The sequence below is a fragment of the Adiantum capillus-veneris genome, chromosome 9 (assembly GCF_014529385.1).
Source record: "Adiantum capillus-veneris isolate H3 chromosome 9, ASM1452938v2, whole genome shotgun sequence".
Classification (NCBI taxonomy): Eukaryota; Viridiplantae; Streptophyta; class Polypodiopsida; order Polypodiales; family Pteridaceae; genus Adiantum; species Adiantum capillus-veneris.
In genome coordinates, this window is record NC_140939.1 from 110506314 (window position 1) to 110528625 (window position 22312).

The 22312-nt window shown below is 40.0% G+C and overlaps 1 protein-coding gene and 1 pseudogene across 3 annotated transcripts; one reads left to right on the top strand and one right to left on the bottom strand.

Annotated features, from left to right (window-relative positions):
• The first annotated feature begins 1758 nt into the window (after positions 1 to 1758).
• On the top strand, positions 1759 to 2887 carry LOC147450972 (uncharacterized; annotated as a pseudogene).
• A 15368-nt stretch (positions 2888 to 18255) lies between these two features.
• Positions 18256 to 21682, bottom strand: LOC147450973 (uncharacterized). Of its 3 annotated transcripts, none has more exons than XM_086519939.1 (3): positions 21307 to 21682; positions 21103 to 21161; positions 18256 to 18684 (listed from the first exon to the last, which is right to left on the bottom strand). In XM_086519939.1, the coding sequence occupies exons 2-3, from the start codon at positions 21125 to 21127 to the stop codon at positions 18479 to 18481; spliced, it is 231 nt and encodes a 76-aa protein (XP_086376065.1). In that variant the 5' UTR covers positions 21128 to 21161; positions 21307 to 21682; the 3' UTR covers positions 18256 to 18478. The 3 variants fall into 3 exon arrangements, with proteins under 3 accessions (XP_086376065.1, XP_086376064.1, XP_086376063.1); XM_086519938.1 differs by having other exon boundaries at positions 21103 to 21173; positions 21307 to 21677; XM_086519937.1 differs by having other exon boundaries at positions 21103 to 21170; positions 21307 to 21674.
• Between the last annotated feature and the right edge of the window lie 630 nt (positions 21683 to 22312).

The window sequence follows — 22312 nt, forward strand, 5'->3', positions numbered from 1 at the left end:
TTCATCAGGTTTCGGATATTTGAATAGGGGATTACAAATCAACGGGAATACCGATGTTGGCATATCCAATCGATTTGGATCAAGGGTTCCATATATCGGATTATTGGAAACATCTATTGCTTGTCAGTGTCAATTAAGTGTTAATATCTTTTCTAAGTTGGGTTTTACTCATTAACTCTATTTCGATCTGTGGTATTTTTTTGCGATTTCTCTGTAAGTGTCACTATACACTCAAAACGCTCCTAGCTGTACGCGTTTTCTTATCCCCTAATAATCACATAACCAGATACCCGACGACTACTACATACACTCATACTTGGACAACCCAATCTACCCATACCCAGCATGCAATCAATTGCATCTAGCTTTGGCTCTTCAAAGTACCATCAATCATAGATATGTAAGCCCATATTTGACAACATCCACAGGTACTTCAAAAAACCTTGGCATACATCCCCATTAATATAGGGAGAACCTACACTCCCGACCTATCCAGGCTTTATACCCTTTGCACCCACCTCAAGCACACAAAGACCACTAAGATCCATGACACACACATAGGCACGAGTGCGAGAGAGAAAGTTGTAACGTTTGCACAAATAGTAAATATGGAGATTATGGCAATTCAGTTTCAAGAGAGTATATTAGTGGTATTTTCTAGAAGACATCCTTCTTAGTGTAGCAACCAATGAGATTACGATGGAATATGAGCGAGAGGGTGTGTACGGCTAGACTCCTCTTTTTAGTGCTAAGAAACCATGCAATAGTAACCCTTTTGATACGATGGAATATGAGCAAGAGGGTGTGTATGGCTAGCCTCCTCTTTTCAATGCTAAGAACCCATGCATTATTAACCCTTTTGATATGATGTCCTTGAGACTCTTCTCTTGTAGTTGCCACCCCTTCAACACCTTCCAGTTGCTTTATTCGGCCTTGATGACCCTCAAGACTAACTTACACGGGGTCTTAAGTGAAGGGCGAGCGGTGGGATCAAAGGTAGGGAAGTCGGGCGCGAAGGGAGAGGGGATCTCGGCGCTCCACGTTAGCATCAAAAGTAAATGCGGACAAAATTTGTAAATGTGGACAGGCTTGCTAATGTGGCATGGTTGGGTGGCGTGGCGGGGCTGAGCTGTCTGAATTGTGGCTGAGCTGGAAAAAAGTTTAAATTTGCGTTGGGTGCGGGGTGCATTTTTGAAATTGCGAACACTATGCATGCCTGCTTCTAGTGCAGGACCACCCTTGCTTGTTGCAGATCAGGCATCCTGTGCACTCCTGCTTCTGGTGAAGGATCACCCTCCTTGCTTGTTGCAGAATATGGGGTTGGATGCAAAGTGTGCCTATCAAAGAGAGGGCTGTCCAGTAAGGCTGTTGATGCTCCTTAGTAATAGCCATTAAGTTTTAGGGCTTGGGAGGGGCACCATCTGGGTGCTTGTTTAGGGTTTGAGAAAGAACAGAAAAAAGTGCCTTTGATAGGCTACACGCAATGGAGTCCGATGGGCATGTCAACCAGGTTATATTTTGATCTTTTTTGTCTACAAATGTCTCTCCCTTGTTTGTGCATTGCAATAAGCATCTAATGTCTCCACTATTTTGCATGTCTACCAAAGTCTCACTAATTTGTGCGTTGCAATAAGCATCTAATGTCTCCATTATTTTGCATGTCTACCAAAGTCTCACTAATTTGTGCATGTTTAATATTAGCAAGTTGGGTTAGTTGGGTTGCCTGCAAGGGGTTGAAATCGTCAGGCTTGCATTGTTATGCTCATGCAGGTGCATCAAGCCAACAATGCAGCCAATCTTTTGTTTAAAGGTTACCTTGGTTTTGCAACTACTACGGAGGGCGAATCAAGAGATGATCTAGATCCATATGGATTTTTGGAACACCATTCTCTTTGGGATGAGATGGATGTTTGTATGGATCCATTTCCTGATGTTGAGGACTTGGGGGATTCCTTAGATGCATTACAATACTTATCAAACACATTCTTGTCATTTGATGAGAAGATGTACTCCTTAATGGTGAATAATTTGGCTAGGATAGTCACAATGTCGCTTTCAATTCTAGAAGCACATGATTTGAGAGGGATGATGAATCTAAAGAGGTGGAATAGAATGAGAGATGATCTCTCCCTTTGCCCAATTGCCACCTCACAAAAAATCTACTTGCAGCTGAAATCATCAGGCCTAAAAATCGCATACATAGAAGATTGGGTGCGCATTGTACATGCAGCCCATTGTCCCTCAAGGCATGAAAAACACTTGGAAGTGGTTGCCACTATTAACGCAATCAAGACCGAATGGTGCATTGACATGAGAAAACATGGGATATCTCATGACTACATAAGAGATTCGGTAATTGCATGTGGTTGTTTGTTGGAAGAGAAAGCTATTTCCTATGATGTATCCTCTTGGCCTGCTTGTAGCTGGTCTACTACTACTTCAAGCACATCGATTGAGACAACCCTATCCCAAGTGGAGCCACAATTGGTAAACATCATGATAAAGCATCAGACAAGGCTTGTCTTGTCATATCAACAAAGAAGCATGGATTAAGCAAGTGGGTGCAAGAATACATGTCATCGATGGGGTAGCATTCAACGAAAAGGTGCACAAACGAGATCAAAAATCCAAAAGGCGCGGATCTGGATTCCAGGTGGTGGTCCAACATTTTGAAGAATTTGATAAGGTGATTATCAAAGTCCAAGGTACTCACGAGGGACATGTACTTGGCTCTCGTGTAGACCTTTATCACCTGCCAGTGCATCCATCTGTAATTGCATGTTGCACAAAGGACATGTTTGATATAGGCACTTGCCGGATGTTGCAAAAATATCAAAGTCAAAGGAACACCTTCACATGGATCATGCATCTACACTTGATCGTGTGATCTATCGGTTCTTCTTCAAACTTAAGTTTAAGCCTCAATTGCATATGATATTGTAGCACCAGTGTGTAAGGCTAGCCGAGGGATATCCTTGTGGCTACTCAGGGAAAGAGGCTCGAACTTAAGTTCGAACCTCGCCTACATATGCTAGTATAGCAAGTCTAACTTAATGACATCCTTGTGGATACTTAGGGAAAGCGGCTCAAATTTAAGTTCGAACCTTGCCCACATATGCTATTGTAGGCTAGCTTAATGACATCCTTGTAGCTACTTAGGGAAAGAGGCTCAAACTTAAGTTTGGACCTTACCTACTTATGCTAGTATAGCAAGTCTAACTTAATGACATCCTTGTGTCTACTTAGGGAAAGCGGCTCAAATTAAGTTTGCACCTTGTCTACATATGCTATTGTAGCAAGTCTGGCTTAATGACATCCTTGTGGCTACTTAGGGAAAGAGGCTCGAGCTTAAGTTCGAACCTTGCCTACGTATGCTAATATAGCAAGTCTGTCTTGAACTTTAGTTTGAGCCTCAACTGTATATGTTACTTTAGCACTAGGGTGTAAGGTTAGCCTCATGACATCTGTGTGGCTACCAATGCCAGTAGGCTCAAACTTAAGTTCGATCCTCACTTGCATATACTAGAGTAGCACTAGCATGTAGGGCTTGTTGCTAACAAGGGCATAGAAGAACACCTTTAGGCTCGATCTTAAGTTTGAGCCTCAAGTGCATATTCTTTATAGGATGCAAGGCTTGCCTCATGACATACTTGTGGCTAGCCTTATTTGCATATGCTATTGTAGCACTAGGGTGTAAGGCTAGCCGAGGGACATCCTTGTGGCTACCAGAGGCAAGAGGCTCGAGCTTAAGTTCGAGCCTCACCTAGATATGTTAGTATAGCACTATCAAGAAAATATAGATTCACTAAGTCCTTTTAGGATTCATGGAAGAATAGAAAAACACTTAGGATTGGCCTCATGGCATTGTTCTGGTTACCAATGTGACAAGAGGCTCAAACTTAAGTTTGATCCCCACTTGCATATTCGAGTGTAGCACTAGCATGGAAGGCTAGCTTGATGACATATTTGTGGATATCAAGGGCATAGAATAGCACCTTTAGGCTCAATCTTAAGTTCAGCCTCAAGTGCATCAAGGAATAAAAATTCCCTTTTAGGCTCAAACTTAAGTTTGAGCTTCCTCTCCATATGCTAAGGTAGAACTAGGGTGCATGCCTAGCCTCATGACATCCTTCTGGCTAGAAAAATTCACTTTTAGGCTCAAAATTAAGTTTGAGCTTCCTCTCCATATGCTAATGTAGCACTAGGGTGCATGCCTAGCCTCATGACATCCTTCTGGCTAGAAAAATTCACTTTTAGGCTCAAACTTAAGTTTGAGCTTCCTCTCCATATGCTAATGTAGCACTAGGGTGTATGCCTAGCCTCATGACATCCTTCTGGCTAGAAAAATCATAGAGCTTCACTTTTAGGCTCAAATTTAATGTAGCACTAACTTGCAAGACTACTCTCATGACATCCTTGTGGCTAGCAAGGGTACAAAAGAACATCTTTTGGCTCAAACTTAAGTTCGAGCCTCGCCTATACATGCTAGTGTTTTTTATAAAATGTACTATTTAACTTAAACATATGCTCCTTGTTTAGGTTCTAATATTGTTCTTTTTGGTTGTTTCAGGAATGGAGGCTTCCAATGCACCAAGTATACCAGAGCAGGGTGCACAAGTCTTCACACTTGATGTTCTTGGAATGCCCACTCACGCCAAAACTACTGCTCCAAGAATAAAGGTTGAGAAGACCTTTGAATTAACAAAAGAAGAAGGAGTGAAGTGGTTTGTGGATACTTACGATACAGATGCAAACTACAAAGGTGACATCCATCTAAATTTGTCACAAGGTGATATGAAATATGGAGACATAAGGATTGTTGTGGGTGTCAAAGATGATGTGGATGCAACAGCAATGCCATGCTTTGCATGTAATGTGCTACCTATTGGAGAGACCACAAAGGCAAACAAGTTTTGCTTATCATTAGGCACTTTTCATGTAGCAGACATGAATGGTAGCAAACTAGGAAAAGAAAATTCTATTGTAGAATTAGGATTGAAGATCTCCAACTTCACTAATCAAGAAGACTCAGGTGTGGACTGTGTGGAAGACCTAGTGAAGGTAGTGAAACATGCAAAGCGAGTCTTGAGCTTACCAAAGAAGATTGTACCTGCAAAGAAACCAATAGGGGCACTATCTAAGAAAGTTGTGGAGAAGACAAGGAATGCCATAGTTAGGAGTGCACTTGCAGCATCAAGAGGTGCCCGTGCAAGTGCTTCAACACATGTAGAGAAGATCACTACCACCATTAATTTAGAGGAGCAAGAAGGTTCACAAGAGCAAGATGCACAAGGACTCAGAAGAAAAAGAAAGACAAAGGATGATTCTACTCTTGAGGAAGATCGACAAAAACTAGCAAAGAGGAAGATGAAAAAGAGTGCAGAAGAAAAAGAGGTTTTTGAAGAGGAGTTGATGGACATGGAAACTCCATCCTAAGATAACAAGGCAGTGACCTCTTTAGAAATCAAGAAGGGATTCTATCCTTTTGGGATTAATGAAGTCTTTACCATTGATGTGACAAGATGTTTTCCTGCTCCATCAAACTATGTGTACAGAAGATTAAATCTAGATTGGGTCAGGATTTTGACTTTAGACTTCATTCAAGAACCAAAGCAAGAGGAGATACTAGCAATTTTGATGCCTTGTGATCCTTCCAAAACAAATCCTCTTGACAAACTTGCCAAAGAGGATGTTCTCAATGTTGATTACTCGATCATCTCTGGACCACACTCCATTAGTGCTGCAAAATGTTTGTAGGGTGCAAACATTGCAAAGGTTACCCCTCAATTGCGTCAACAATTCAAATGTAGGCGATCAAAGATTATTATCAATTGCCCATCAAAGATCTCTTGTGAAATCTCCAAAGATGCGAATCTATCTGTTGCAATGCCAATGCAAAAGGAGCCATTTCTTGACCAACTTATGCAAGCACAAGCACAATGGCATGCAAATGGTTGTCCTTCTAAGCCACCACCTGGTGTCAACCAAACCAAGAAGGACTTTGAAGCTTGGAAGGTACTTGTTTGATTCTTTGAAAACATGGATGTGAGTCTTTTTAATCAATATCTATTTGTAAACTAGAGTCTATCATAGGCTCAAGCAAGACCTCCATGTGCTCATTTAGAACTTAAAGTGAGGTTTTAACTTAAGATTTAGTGTCACTTGCATATGAGGCTATAGCACAAACAAGCGAGGCTCGAACTTAAGTTTGAGCCCCACTTACATATACCCATGTATTATGGACTTTGCGTAGATGTATGTGAGCATATAAAGAAACAATTCAATCTAGCTAGGCTTGAACTTATTAAGTATGCGTCTCAAACCCACAAGTTAGAGCCTTGTCAATATTGATGTTGCAATTTTCAATTTTGCAGACCTTTGTTGAGACAACATAGCACACACTTCAAAAGGGATTTGTCAAGAACGACTTGCATTTGCTTCTATGTGATGAGAATATATGGAAGAATTGGGTCAAGATCATGAGACAATATGCTCGAGGCTTGCTACCAAATACAAAGGGAGAAACAATTAACGAAGGTTCCGAAAAAAATCCTAAATTTCTAACTATGAAGGGTGGTCAGATTTGACAAGCACCTAGCACAGCAACACTGGCACCTACATTGTTCAGGTGCATTTTAGGCCTCGAGAGTAAAGAAGTTCTTGAACTACAAAATGCAATCCTCGACAAAACCATCTTGCTAAAGAAGGGCAAGCATACCCTTCATAGAATGGACATGGATGAGATGGCTTGGAAGATAAAAATGGATCGAGTGTTGAAAGAAGCAATATTATCATTCTTCTTTGATTTGACAAGGGAAAATTTATCTTGGGAGCAAGTTTGTGGGAAGTACAAGCTAGGAGAGCATGAGTACAATCGAATAACGAGCTATAGCCAGTACTATGTCAAGGACTCTCTCAATAGAGCAAAGAAGGCTCCACCCTCACTTCCAAAATTGTAGTAATTCTCCTCAATCATCTTTATAGAACTAATATGGGCATAATATCTCAAGATGAGTCTATTCCATGGAGAATCAAGGGGGTGGGCTTTGATTTGGGGAAGATCAAAGACTTTTGCAATACAGAGCACGTACCATTTTAATTGGTTGTCTTGGATCTTCATGGTACTAAAGAAAAGCTCTCTATAGATTTTTTTTTGCAAATTTGGCACTCAATCTAAACACATTCAATGCACAATATGAATATGTGCTAGTGTGTTTCATTGATTTCATCAATATCAGAATGCTTGTTGAAGGGGTTTCTAGCCAGTCAACTAAGGTCCATATTGAATATGGAAATATCCAAGCAACAAGAGATGACTCATGGATAGATGGAACTATGGACTCTGCAATGGTTGCTCTTTTTGTTAGCAAGGTTGATAGCTTTGAGGCTATTGGCAAAGATCATACAAAAAGAGTCTTTTTCTCAGGCTCTTGTGGCAAGGATCATGAATTTATTGATAGAAACTTCATTGATGGCCTTATCACAGGGTTTTGTCCTGAGAAAAGCTATGTTTTGAAATAATTTTTTGCGGTGGAGTTCTGATGGAGCAAATCTTGTCGAAGAAGAGAAGGGAAATTTCTCTATGTAAAGATGATTTTGAAGCAATGGAGTTAGAATCTCAATGCTCTAGTCTTTTGGAGAGCGATCCGTCCTTGCAGGAGTGGTGTGGTGCAAGTCAAGCATCACTTGCGAGACAAACAATGGAGCTGGATGATAAAGAAAAAGAAGACCTTAACAATCTTGACATCGATGAGCAACAAAGCAGTGGAGAGGATGTTGATGGAAATGAAGACAATGATAACATAGACAACACAGATGATAGTGAAGTTCAAGAAGCTATGAATTTTGATCATCAAGGGGAGGGAGACAATGTTGGAGAAATGAGTCCAGTTGTGGATGTTGAGTGTGCAAAAGAAAATGATGAAGATAATGAGGATGATGATGCAGGCAATGAGGATGCACAAGAGGATGATAGAGCCCCTCAAGACATTGTAGTAGTTGATGAAAAAGGTGCGAATGCTTCTTAGAGTATTTTTGATACTAGGTTTAATGATGCATGCCATTACCATATACCAACAGACTTCTAAAGTGTAAAAAGGCAGGATAGTGTATTGAATTGATCAATTGTGATACTTTAGGTCCTTCAAACACTATTTTCTTAATACTATCTTGTGTCTTTATCTAAAATTATGTCATTTTAATTAGATTTAATTGTTGTTGTTTTAAAAAATGATGGGGGGGATCAAACTTGAGTTTGAACCATCACAAAGCACATGTTTTTTATTTAAAGTGCCAATTCACAAATCATAGCTAACATAAAGATGTGTATTAAGAGTAAGAAATTTTGGTTTTGGTGACACAATAATGAAGCATTACCAAACACTAATGAGGCTCAAACTTAAGTTCAAGCCTAACAAGGAAAGATAGTGAAGAACTTGTGTATGAACTTCAATCACAAAAGTCCTGGCTGAGTTGTTCTAAGTGAGACTTGAAATTCCATATCCTAGTGTAGCACTTGCATATGTTACGTTAAACTCATAATGTCTTTGTACCTAACAAGGCATTAAAATTTAGTTTGTAGGCTCAAACTTAAGTTTGAACCTTGCCTCCACATGTTAGTGTAGAACTACCATGTGGGGCGAAGCTCATGAGCACTACCATGTTAGGCCAATCTCAAGAGCATTGTAGTAATATAATCTTCCAAATAGCAATACTTACGGATCATGAAGTAAAAAGGATCATACCTTGAAAAATTCATAGTTAAGAGGTTTTTTGAATAGGCCCTAGATGTGCACAATATAATAATTTTATATATAGTGAATGCGTTGAGACTAGACATAGCTTGAGACTTAAGCCTTACACTTGAAACATAAGCTTAAGGTTAAGACTTAAGCCTTAGGCATGAACTTAAGTTTGAGTCTCACCTCCAAATGTGAAATAGGTAGCATGTTAGGTGAGCATCACGTGATCATGTGTATGAGTTTCAATGACAAAAGTCCTTGTCATAGAATCCTACGTCAATACTTCCAAGTGAAGCTCACAATTTCATATCCTATTGTAGCGATTACATATCGTAATCTATAACAAGAAACTGAAAATTCTTTTGTAGGATCAAACTTAAGTTCGAGCGTTGCCTTTGTATGTCAGTGTAGCACTACCATATGAGTCCAGTCTCATGAGCATTGTAACAAAAAAATGTTACAAATAACAAAATACTTACAGATTATGAAGAAAATTGAATGATACCTTGAAAAATTCATAGATAAGGGGTTTTATAAATAGGTCTTGAGTGCACATAATATAAAAGGTTTTCACATATTGAATGATGAAGACTAAAAGGGGCTTAGGGCTTACATTTTAAACTTCAAACATAAGCATAAATTTTGAGACTTTAGGCTTGAAACAGAAGCCTAAACTTTGAGACTTAAGCCTTAGGCTGGAGCTTAAGATTAAGCCTCACTTTCAAATGTGCTTTAGGTAGCAATCTAGGTGAGCATTTTTGTGTTAATGTGCTAAATGGAGCCTTTCTAGCATAAAACGTCTGGGTTAGATGATGGAAATGAAATGGATTCTATGTTTATTGAAAATCCACTAGACTATTTTCTAAATAGGTAAAAATTTGGGCTTTTTCATCTTTCAGATGAAGACAACAAAATAGAAGACGAAGATAACATACCTCAAGAAGCACAAGTGCTACCCACCATTGTTGGAGAGGCCCAGTTTCATAAAGGTGATCTTGTAGAGCACAAAAGTGATCTTGCAGAACAAACCTCTCCAAAAACTTCAAATGACATGACTAAAGAGAGCAAGAACATGCTATCTACAATTGGAGAGACCCAAATTCATGAAAGTGACATTAGGAATAGTGAAGAGAAGATGGTGGTGGTAGAGCATCAAAGTGATTTTGTTGTGCAAAATTCTCCAAAACCTTCACATGACACTAACAACATGCCTCAAAGAGATGAGGATGCAGAGGATAGTGAGAAGAATGGTGAAGCCAATGAAGAGCTCCAAGCGACTCTTGCAACCAAGGACATACAAGTAAAAATTGACAAAGGGACAGGAAAAGCGACACTAAGTACAAACAAAGTCCAAAGCATTCAAGAAAGGGAGCAAGGGATTGAAGTTGGTGAAAAAAACAAAGATACTTATTTTTCCAATGTGATTAGTATAGATATGGCCCTTTTTGGAAGATAATACAAAATTCTATTATGTTGTCTTTGCAGGTGAAATTGACATTCAAAATCAAGGTTCCAGTGTGCCACAAGTAGACATCAACGTTGAGGAGCTACGTCTTTATGCACGAAAACGTAGGCCACTTGAAAGCTTATATTCTTTTGAGAGAGATGGAGATAAACTAGTCTTTCAATCTTCCCACATCAATAGAGAAATGAAATCACTTTTAGGAGACATCATTATAGATGAGTATGGGAGTATGAGACATAAATAAACGTGTGCAATTTACAATTGTGTGTTGCAAATATATGGTCCCTTGTTCTGAGATTTATAAGTGCAAAACCTAAATTGTTATCATTCTTTTATATCGTATGCAGAAAATATTGCTCATGCAATCAACATGAAGAAACATGCACTCATTCTTGATCTTAATGGAGTTTTACTCAACAAAGAAGACAAGAGGCATCCATGTACAGATTGTGTCAAAATTGACCTTGGTCACACCACAATTGTTGTTCGCCCGGGTTGTTTTGAATTTTTGGATGAGATATGTCAGTACTTTCATGTTGGTATTTGGTCCACCATGCTACAAAAGAATGTTTGCACTTATGTGAACACTCTTGAAAAGCATGCACATAAAAAATATCATTTCTTTATGGTATGGGGACAAGAGGATTGCTACATCAATAATCTTCGAAAAGTGTATAGACCGGATAAGCCTAATGTTGAGGCTACATTTAAGCCTTTGTTGAGGGTTTGGTATCAGTGCAGGAATTTATGCAGTACAAAGAATACATTGCTCATTGATGATAGTCCTTTCAAGGGATGTATTAACCCAAAAGATAACTGTTTATATCCTGAAAGTTTTCAAGGGAGGCTTGACTATCTTCTTTGCAATGAGCTTCTACCATGCCTTTTCAATCTAAATAGTACAGATGACATTCGATCTGTTATTTCACTCAATCGACTAGGACAATCTCCAATCACAAAGGTTCATGACCTATTTACAAAGTTTCAAGACATTATGGAAGAATGGGACATATTCAATGTCCAAGTTCTAAGGGAAGAACTTGACAACAATTCAGTTGAAGTGGAAAGCTCATCTTGTGCATCTTCACAGCTGCAATTGTGCAATAACAAGTTAAGTTATGTTCAAGAAAGTAGGGGCAAGAAAGTAGTAAACTCCTTAAGCAAGGATCCAACTATGTTGGCATCCAAGTTTGGTGTGCCACTATTATCTTCAAACGAGCTGAACTTGTTAAAATTGTCTCACAAAACAAAAAATTTGAGTGATCAACATGCTATTGCTTATGCTACTAGCTTGGGGTATGGTCGTGGTCATTTCATTAGCGGAGTTGCAGCAAAAGCATACATATCAAAGCTACAAAAGGCCTACTTAAGCTTATGGGTAGGACTCACTTTAGATTTATCAAAAAATATAAAAAATAAAATCAAATTGTTATCTAATCTAGAATATTTTTTATTGCAGGTGGAAGAAAACAATCAGTAAGGGCTTGGCGTGCGCGTTGACTCAATCACCTGGAATGTTCACATACATCTAGAGTGGTAGAAATGTGTTAAGAAGATTTTGACCAAAACAATGTGTTGGGCTCTAGTATTCTGGCCAAAACAATGTATTGGGTCTAGTTATTTGAACATGAACCAAATATGTCCACTTTTATATTTCATCAACTAGATGTTATTCAACCTTGGAAAAGAAGTCTCTCTTTTATTTTTGTGGTTGGAGCTCTTTGTACAAGATTTCTTATGTGTATTGAAGAAAAATATTTTCTTTTGTTGTCTTCCCAAGGTTTAAGTCTATATATATCATGGATAAAATAAATAATGTTGGTGCACAATGTGTTAATTGAAAATAATATCTCTTCCATTGACTATCATGCCTTTTTTTTGGAACAGGAGATTCTGAAGCAAATAATTTTGATTTCAAATGTACAAAGCATTTACTATTGAGGTGGCACATGTCATTGAGGACTCATAGGCCTAGAAGGAAACTAATTCCACCACCCTCAGATACTATACGGAAACAAAGAAGAGTATTGATCCTTGAACTCAATGGTGTTTTACTTAAGACCATTGAAATGCAACATGGTGATGTATGCCCAGATTGGGGAAAATATATGCATCTCATTGAAGAGAGTACAACTGTGTGGCATTTTATTCGCAAAGATGAATTCACTTTCCTTGATTTTTGCATGCAATGGTTTGAGGTGTGGATTAGGAGCACTAATAGATTGCAAAGGACTCGTCATATTCTTGAGTTATGCCACAACACCATAAAAAATTTAATGTCATAGCAAGACAGACAACATGCCAAAAGACAGATCTTCTAATTGGATATCGATTTGTATACCACAAGAACTTGGATGTAGCATGGAGAATTTTTCATGATTTGGATGGAAATAATACCTTAATTTTTGACAAGGCCCTTTACAATGTAATGTGGAATATGCCCGGAACCTACTTGATTTTTCCAAAAATGTGGAATAAATCAATAGAAGAGCTTGAAATTTTTTTGGAGAGAACAATCACTGCATGGTTACTTGGTTGGATCTATGCAAGGGACAAACGAGAGTATACTTGCAATATGTTGATAAATGAAGCAGCTTGTGATAGAGAAACCTTGTACGTATTGGAGCAATACATGAGAAAACACAAAGTTTAATGATGTATTTATAGTCATTGAGCCTCTTGACAAAGTATCATTTCCTCGGATGAGTCGTAAAATACTTTGATCCATGTAAATATGTGAATTGGATTTTATTTTCTATCTTGGTGTTTCTAAATACCACACTATTTTGAGGTCCCTTCAATTCTATTTTTTTTTTTTGATTATTGTAGATTCTTTTCATGAGTGTTGATATAGCCAATTATTTAACGTTAATGTCTCAAATTTGAGCTATTGATTCAAATAACCTTTTCTACATGAATAATGTTGTATAATGCAAATTGAGTTCACTACCATGCTTCCCTCATTATTTTGATGTCATTGTAGTTGATGCATATAAGTATGTATATAAATACACATATCCCTATAGATATGTGTTAAGAGGTATATGAAACATAAGAGTGTAACCGTAAATAGATGATAGCTCAAACTACACAAAAATACTAAGTTTTAATAGCGTTATAAGAAATGGACTTGAATAATTCCCAAAATTCCTAAATAGGTCTTTTGACGTGTGGTAATGGGTATTTGTTCTTAACAGTAACCGCATTTAAGCCACGGTAGTCTATGCACATGCGCATACTACCATCTTTTTTCTTCACTAATAGGATAGGAGAAGCCCATGGTGAAGAACTAGATTGGATAAACCCTCTGCTAAGATAGTCAGCAAGTTGACATTCCACCTCAACAGCTTCAGAGTAACTCATGCGGTAGGGTGGTTTACTGCCTGCAACCACATCGATGCTATGTTGCACCGATCGTGTCAATGGTAATTCTGAAGGCAAATCATTAGGAAAAATATCATCAAATTCCTTTAATGGATTTTTTAAAGCACTAGCAACCTTTGCTTGTTGATAACTAGCCGTTGGTGGAAGAGGAGGAGAGAGAAGTATGTGTCGTTGAGGAATGTTAAACAGATTCAATATTAGACAGAAAATGAGACAATGAGTAACACAAGAAAACTTGATCTATTTCATTATCAGAAACGAGTTGCATAAGCTCAGCTGTACATATCAGTGGTGAGGAAGGCACATCCTTCTCTCTTAAAAACAACACTTGTGTGCCATGGGATTCAAACATCAAGTTGTTGTGCTTATAGCTATGCTTCAGTGATGGTCCTAGGCTATGCAACCATTCCCTACCAAGTACCACATCTGCCCTCTCCACGTTCATAACTTGAAAATCCAAGGATGTGGAGTAGCCTTGTACTTCCAACGGTACAGCTCGGACTTGAGTATCCCAGATTTCGGCATCATAACCATTCATCATTGCTACCTTGTAGCAGTGGGAACTCGGAGTTTGAGGCAATTTAGTTTTTTCACCAATGTATAATTAATGAAATTGTGAGTAGCACCGTCATCTACCAAGATGCGCACTTGTGCCCTTCCAGAGATCCGTGCATATGCACTAACTCATGTGGTCCGAAGGTCTGTTGCCACATGGAAGCTGTGAAACAACATTCATGCACCACCTCGGTGTGTGTTACTTCCATTGTAGAGAATCGTGAGGAAGACTCAAGAGGTAGCAGTTGCACCGTGTGCACTGCTTTCTCCTTGCCATGAGCAACATATTTACCCTTGGGACAATCCTTTTTGCCATGGCTGCTTCTCAAGAATTGAAAACCTAAATTCTCTTTTTTAGCCTTATCAAAGTCCTCAGGAGAGAGAGGCCCCCGGGACCCCTTGGGTTTTTAGATGCTTCAGAATTGGCTATTATAAATTTCCCTTTGTTGTTCCCATATTGTGTGCGTGTATTACCATGTCTATTAGCAGGCACGTGATTATTATGTGATTTCTTTTCATCTGGATCATCATGAATGTTTGCTTTTACTATGGCCTCCTCAAGTGTTTTAGGGTCTTGAGTCTTGACGTGCTTCTTAGGCTCTGGCGTCAGACCGCGGATAAACCCGCATACTTGTTGAAAGGTGTCTAGTCCTTCCAACTTGAGGATAATATATCGATAGTGAGAGATATATTCAAGTAATGATGGGTGTTGGCACATGGAACACGTGTCCCAAGCCGTCCAATTTCGATTTGTCTCATTTGTAGGCAAGAATTCTTTGCGAAACATAGCTCAAAGACTGCCCAACTCTGTGGTATGATATTCTTCTTCTTGAGAGACATCCACCATTTGTAGGCCTTGCCTTCCAAAGTTAAACTTGTTTGCAGTGCTTTGACTGCATCTGGAGAACGCCGTAAGGCGTAAATTCCATCCCACTTGCTGAGAAAGATATACACTGCATCCTTATTGCGATCTCGATCTTCTCCCTTAAAAGTCAGTGGTTTGGTGTTTTTCAATAACTCATCTACCTCCTTTGCAGTGAGAGTGTGCAAAGAATCTGGAGATGGACCTTGTCCATGATCAGAAGGGCCGTGCCCCTGAGTAGTAGTGTGCTCATGCATGTGTGTATCAACAGGGCCCTTGGCCTACTGCTGCATAAGTTGTATCACTAACATAGATAATTTAGTGACATTTTTATTTAAAGATGCAAAATTTCCTTCCATTACTGATATGCGTGTTTGAAGTGCACGAAATTCTTGAATATCGAGCAATTCATAAGCATCATCACCTCCCGTAGCGTCGCGGGCACCCTCCGTGAGACCATCCGGTCGCGAGCCATCATGGGTAGGATCAGGCGTCCCGTAGCGTCGCGGGCACCCTCCGTGAGACCATCCGGTCGCGAGCCATCATGGGTAGGATCAGGCGTATGATGCTCGAAATCAAAAGTCATATATCCATGGCAACACCGTGCAATGGAAGGAATAGAAAGAAAAATACCTTGAGTAAAAAATAATCCCATAGTCGTAGTTGGCACCGCAGTCGATAATTAGCCTTGCTAATTATGTTGGATACTGGTTTGAAAGAATCGTCGTCAATGAAGGTTGATGCGATGCTACAATTTTTGCAATTTGGAAGAAGGAACGAGAATGAAGAAGTTCGCGGTCCTTTGGCGAGATTATGTTGCCCTTGACCGGATACCAAATGGAGATTCAAGGCCGAAATTATTGCTATATAGTGATTAAGTTACAAAATTTTGCATCTTATTGATTCTTGGCCTGTTGAACGATATACCGTGATTCGAGTTAAGTGACCTAGTTATATGCAGGCCGCCAAGTAGGCGAGGGGCTCCTAGAGCTGCGTGTGATGCTCAAATGAGGCTGTCGAAGAGACGAGAACGCCTCAGCACGATCACGCACGTCCAAGGCCAAAACCGAGCGCTTTCGAGCAGGTGATCACGTCGTCCTCCTCCCTTGCAAGCGGGGTTGCCCACAGGACGACTCTCGTCGAGGCTACGGTGGGGAGAAGGCATGCCCTCATGCACATGCAAGAGAAGCTCTAAAAAAGTGGGGCTCTCCATGCCCTTGTGTCCCAAAAAGCATGCTCTCCATGCTCTTGGGTGACTAGACCTAAGATCCTCCTCCCAACCTCCCAATATTAAGGTAGGCTCCTAGCCTCATGCTCTAGCCGGAGCCCCTTGTCCACACTGCCTAGCCTGGCCCATGGCACAGTCCGTGACTTCTTGGCCTTGCCCTTGTCCTGACAATCGGCCCATGCTTTGAGAAATCAGAAAATTGTTTGGCTCGAGATTGTGAAGCCAAAAGCAAATGGGCGAGTTTGCTAGAGGACAGAGGCAAAGGCAAGCTTGACAGGGATGGAAGTACAAGTACTCAGTTAGCTACCTTGGTACCCACGAGGTCCGACAACTCTTGTTATAAATGTGACACGATGCTTTTTTTTAGCTCGGGTGTCTGAAGCCAAAGGCAAAATCAAGAATTCACAAATAGACATAGACAAAGGCAAGCTAGACAGAGATTATGGTAATAAAGATTTGACAGAGGAGATCGGAATGGCACATGTGGCGGTGGCCACAGTAGCCTCGACGTCAAATTTCTAGTCAAAGGGAAATTGTTGCCATAAGCTTCAACTAGAGAGAGGCTTGTGAGTGGCAGAGAGGGGCAAATAGTGCTCCCCATAATTATTTTGGCCCCTTGTGTTAGAGTTCAAGTTATCGGTGTTTGGACCCGTAGGTCGGAGTTCAAGGCACATGCATCTGGCAAGGAACCAATCAGATGTATCTAAAACACTATGGATGAGTGCACCCATGATCCATTGTTCGGATTAAGGACAGGGTGTGTTCCACAGCTCATTATCTAGGAGTATTATATTTCGGACGTGATGTGTTTACAATTCACGAATGGGGATTCTTGGGTGTAGTATGGTCTGGGTTATTTGTCAAAGTCTGGGTAGGGCAATTTGATGAGGTTTCTGTATAAGCAACCCCTTGCCTCCATTGTATACACATTCAATTAGTCATTACCAAGGTTGATTGGACTCTCTCTCTCTCTCTTGCCCCCCCCCCCCCCCCCCCTCCCCAAGCCTCTACGCTTCCGCATCGTCGACTTTGACATAGAGACCTCACAGAAAAGGTGTGCAAATGGATACAAAGAACGTGAAAGTTAGGGTTTTTCAAGAAAGATATGTGCCTTGGTGGGAAATAGTTTCGAAGTTTTGCACTTCTAATCTATACTCAAATTGTCAGATATTGTTTCTTCAAAAATATCTAGAAGGCACAAATTGCCGTGTATTTGATAACGACCTCTCTATGGCTAGCTTCTCAGAGAGTGTACAAGAAAGTAAGGAGATTATATTTGTGGTAGATAAAAAGCATAACTCAAAGGATTGGCTTAGGGCGACCTTCATCATCCGATCGAGCATTGCTATGTAAAGGATTGAACTTTTGGTAATATTACGTTACTAGGTATATGTAACCTTCTGTTTCTCAAGGTTCGGCATGAGCTTGAGGCTAATTTGTATATTTCTTGGTGAAAGGATGCCCATGTGCTATCTTCACCTTGTTAACTTAAAAAATTTTAAGCTATGTTTTCACATTTTTACATTACTCTTGGCAAATGGTAGGAGCTAGGTGGAAATTTTCCTTTCTCCCTCTTGCTTGCTCCTAAGAAGCATTGTCGAATCCTCAAGCGGAGCAAGTTACATTGTAACTTGAGAGGCATATTTCTACAACGTTGGGGTTGAAGATTACCTTGCATATTGTGAGTACCTTATATATTTCTGGAACATTGGGGTTGAAGATTACCTTGCATTTCGCGAGTCTTCACGAAGACCAAAATTTTCTCATATAGGCCATGGATATGGCTTCATAGAGTAAAGACATATCGATTGTCCCCCCCCCCCCCCCCCCCCAAAAAAAAAAAAAAAATAATAATAATAATTGGGTTCTTTTTTTGGCCATTGGTTCAAGATAAAACCCATGAGAGGACTCAAATACCTAGTGCGAAGAGAAAAGGGGGGGGGGAGGGCCTAAGCCTAAGCTACAATTAAAGCTACCAAGGCCGTACCAATCAATAAAATTTTAAGTGGAAAGTGACAAATTCCACCACACAATCTATATGTTTTCTATAACAGAAGAGGAAGTGCCTTTTACACGTGTCGAAAACTGCGAAATGAAAGCTAAAGTCCAAAAAAGAGAAACTCCTTTGTGCATGATAAAGGTAAAGAGGGGGAGAGAGAAAGAGAGAGAGAGAGAGGCCGTCGAAGGCGGCCGGCCGTACTAGTATATATATAAAGAGAGGGAGAGGAAATGAAGTATATGTCCTATTTGTGTATGTATAAGTTCGTTAAGGAGACATTGCAATAAGCATCAGGAAGCTGAGAATGCCAATAGGCAAAAGAAGGAGAATAAACGGAGGAGGAGGCAACGGTGGTAGAATCAAAGGGAGAAGAAGCACCAATAGAGTTAATGCGCACAACAACATCACCGATGATCCGTCCAAATGCACCATCAATTATCTTCGACGACCCTGTTTTACAGAACACCCAAGTTCAATATCCTTAGCTTGTTGTATATTAGCACTCAACTTGGTTCGACTTTCAAAGAAGAATCACATACAACCTAGCCATGCAACAAAGAGTGTGCATGCAAAATCATCCATGGAGAAAAGAGAAGGCTTTTGGTGTTGGAATACAATGTACCACTTTAAGGGACAACCATCTCTCTCTCTCTCTCTCTCTCTCTCTCTCTCTCTCTCTCTCTCTCTCTCACAAACAACATAATAATTGCAATTGAAAGATCAAGGCCCATGTCAAAGCCTCCAACCAAAGAAATTTGAAAGATTTTAGAGCAAAACTTGATAAAAATATTAAAATTTTCTCTAAAGACCAATAGATTTTCAATGCTCTCCTTTTTACCATTGGTTCCTGAAAACGTTTTTGGTGAACATTATGTGTGTGTGTGTGTGTGTGTGTGTGAGAGAGAGAGAGAGAGAGAGAGAGAGAGAGATGTTGAAAGAATGAGTGCAAAGGATTAGCATTGATGTTAGAAAAAACAATGATCGCTTCAATCCATCATTGTGTATCTTTAAAACTTAAAAAACACATGTTTTTTTTCTAAACTAACATAATATGACGAACGGGTAGTCCTATACACGTGTCAAAATCTACAACATGAAAACTAAACTCCAAAACAGAAAGAAACTCTTATGCACGTGATAAAGAGAGAGAATGAAAGTGATCGCCGAAGGCGAAACGGCCGACCGTACTAGTTTTACTTAGAATGTGAAATATAACAAAGAAAACAAGTGAAAGGGTCACGACGGCTTTAAAAAACAATAAGAAAGTGATAAAATTGTTAGGTTGAATTAAACTGATATCAGTGTTTAAGAAAGGATTGCCTTAGCTTAGTCTTGAGCCGATTGAAAATCGACACTAGCTAATTGCAAACCATGGTAAAAGAACGAAAAACCGATGAAATATATAAGAAGGTCGTGCAAAAATTATGTAAATCTCAAAATGTCTGCTAGTATTTTTAATTTTCTTCTTTGTAAGAAAAAAACTCGAACAATAGCCACTTAATAAAAGAGACTTTCTCAAACGTTAACACTGACTGGAATCAAACTATAAAATGCAAGAAATATAAAGCCATATGAAAGTGTGAAATGAAAGATGAAATAAAAAGAACTAATTAATATATATGTACATGTATAGAATTTATTAGAATTATGCAAAGTGAAGCTTCACTTTAGCATTCTAAAACAATAGAATGCAAAAAAAAAAACCTTGTGTGTATGTAAAATTTACTAAAATTTATGGAAGGTGAAGCTTCACTTTAGCATTCCAAAACAATAAAGACATGTGAGATATGAAATGAAAGGTAAGTCTCCATCATGTCCACATGTGAAATGAAAGGAGTCTCTCTAACCCAAACAAAGACAACACTAAGGGTTTCTTTTAGAAAGCCAAAAACAACACTTCAACCAAAGAAAAACCAATGGTATGCTTTTAAGAATGATATGTCAAAATATAAAATATGCACATTGCAACCTTCACAATGTGAAACCAAATGCATCAATGATTCTTTTGGACAAACGAGAAAAACATTTTACTCACGTCACATTAATGATTAGATTTTTCAATTCACACAGAAGACTTGGCCCAAAATAATAGTCCTTGCCAAAAAGCTTTTATTGACAAGACAAAATGTAAGGCACCTAGATGTGATACAAATGATGATAGCCATCTACTTAGAGAGCGCGCACACATACACACACACTCTCTCTCACACACACACACACACACACAGACTCTCACGTGAAGCTTCACTTGGGGTTGAACTCGCAAGACGAGGCCTTCAAAAGAGGTAACACGGAATCTAACGATATGCACACAGAAAGAGAGAAGAGAAGGCGGGGGGGGGGGGGAGGTGTTAACAGTTAACTTGCTAACTGCACCCCAAGAGGGTGGAGTTAGAGTGTGGACATCTTAACCCCTCCCTTCCTTGTGTGTGTGTATGCGAGACTACCCATCAAGTGTCACTTCTTTCCTTTCTAACAATTACCCCTCTCCGTGGAGACCCCTCCTAAAAGGCACCTGACCACTACTACCTATGCTATGATCCCGCTTGCGGCTTGGCTAATGTGAGTGGGGGTGCACCGCTTGGCTCATGGTCGTGTGTTTAAGTGGAGTGGGGCTGCACTACCTAGGACCCAAGTTAGATTCCCTTTCCCTCTCAGAATCAAAAAGAAAAGGCGCACTATAATCTTCAAATAGCCACACCTTAAATGGGGTCTGCGCTTTTAGAAAAAATTATCTTCTGGATTGTTTCCGACAGAGCAGCCGATTCTCTTGCAACCAAGTCTCATTCCGTGTGTGTGTGTGTGTGTGTGAGACAGAGAGAGAGAGAGAGAGAGAGAGAGAGAGAGAGAGAGAGAGAGAGCGCATACCAAGCTTAACCTTGGAGCTCAACATCGGAAGCTGCTACCTTCTGCAGAGCAGCACCAACCTGCAAGACCTTCTCCAAAATCCCCCCCCCCCCCCCAAAAAAAAAAAAGAAGGCAAAAATATCAGGAAACTCAGCATGCCCTTCGCAGAATGAGCAAAGGTTAGAGAAGAGAGAATTAAAGAGAACGTATGCAGGAGACGCTTACTGGGATTATTGAGGTGTGTTAGGGCAGCTCACAAACTCATCAGCCCCTGAAAGGAGAGAAGCTACCTCTCACGCACAAAACCCAGGGCTCTGTCTTTCTCTCGCTCTCTCCCCTACTCCTTTTCACTACATCACCAAATCTCCTTTAAAAGGCCTCTCCGCTCCTACTAAAATGCACACAGCGCTCAAATGTGGACACTGGACACACACACACACACAATCTCTCTCTCTCTCTCTCTCACAAACACACACTCTCTCTCTCTCTCTCTCTCTCTCTCTCACACACACACACACACAAATTACGCGAACATACGATGGCACTATACGATTGCGACAAAGGTACTAACGTTTGCTATATCCCCCCAATGCTGAATGCCCCATCCTCCTTCAACAAGGCCAGGTGCAGTCGCATTTATACGGGAGGGCCCAACAGAAACTATGCCCAAGAAAAGGTGAACCTTGGCCTTTTCCTTCCAAAAGGCAATTAGGACTCAGGAGAGCGAGGGGAGATGAACCGTGGAGACACTGTGTGTGTTTGTGTGTGAAAGAGAAAGAGAGAGAGAGAGAGAGAGAGTCTTCGTACTTCTAAACATCTACTCGTGCTGTTCACACTTCACTACCATCAACCATTGCTTATAGATTCAGTGCACATTACAATGTGCATTGAAATGGTCTCAATATAAAACACAAAAGTTCCCCCCTTCTTGTATTAAAAATATATATTGAAATAGTCTCATTATAAAACAAGAAAGTGCCCCCCCTCGTCACTAATGACACCCTCATTTTTTTAGAGGGGATCGAAGATCACAGCCGTTCATCCCGAATGTGAACTAGATGTAAACTCCAACAAGTGTGAACTCATTGTGAACTTGCATGTAAACTCGAAGTAAACTTAATGTGAACTAAGATCGTGACGGGCAGCTAGGACTACTCCATGCCTTTCAAAACGCGCGCAATTATGTACTGGTAAAGCAATGGCATTGCGAGGGGGAGGTTGCGAGGTCGAA

Coding starts and splice junctions, on each gene's coding strand:
- LOC147450973 (XM_086519939.1), bottom strand. CDS start 21,127: ATGTTGAGCTCCAAGGTTAAGCTTG. Junction 18,685..21,102: donor GAGCTCCAAGGTTAAGCTTG/GTATGCGCTCTC, acceptor TCTGTAAAACAG/GGTCGTCGAAGATAATTGAT.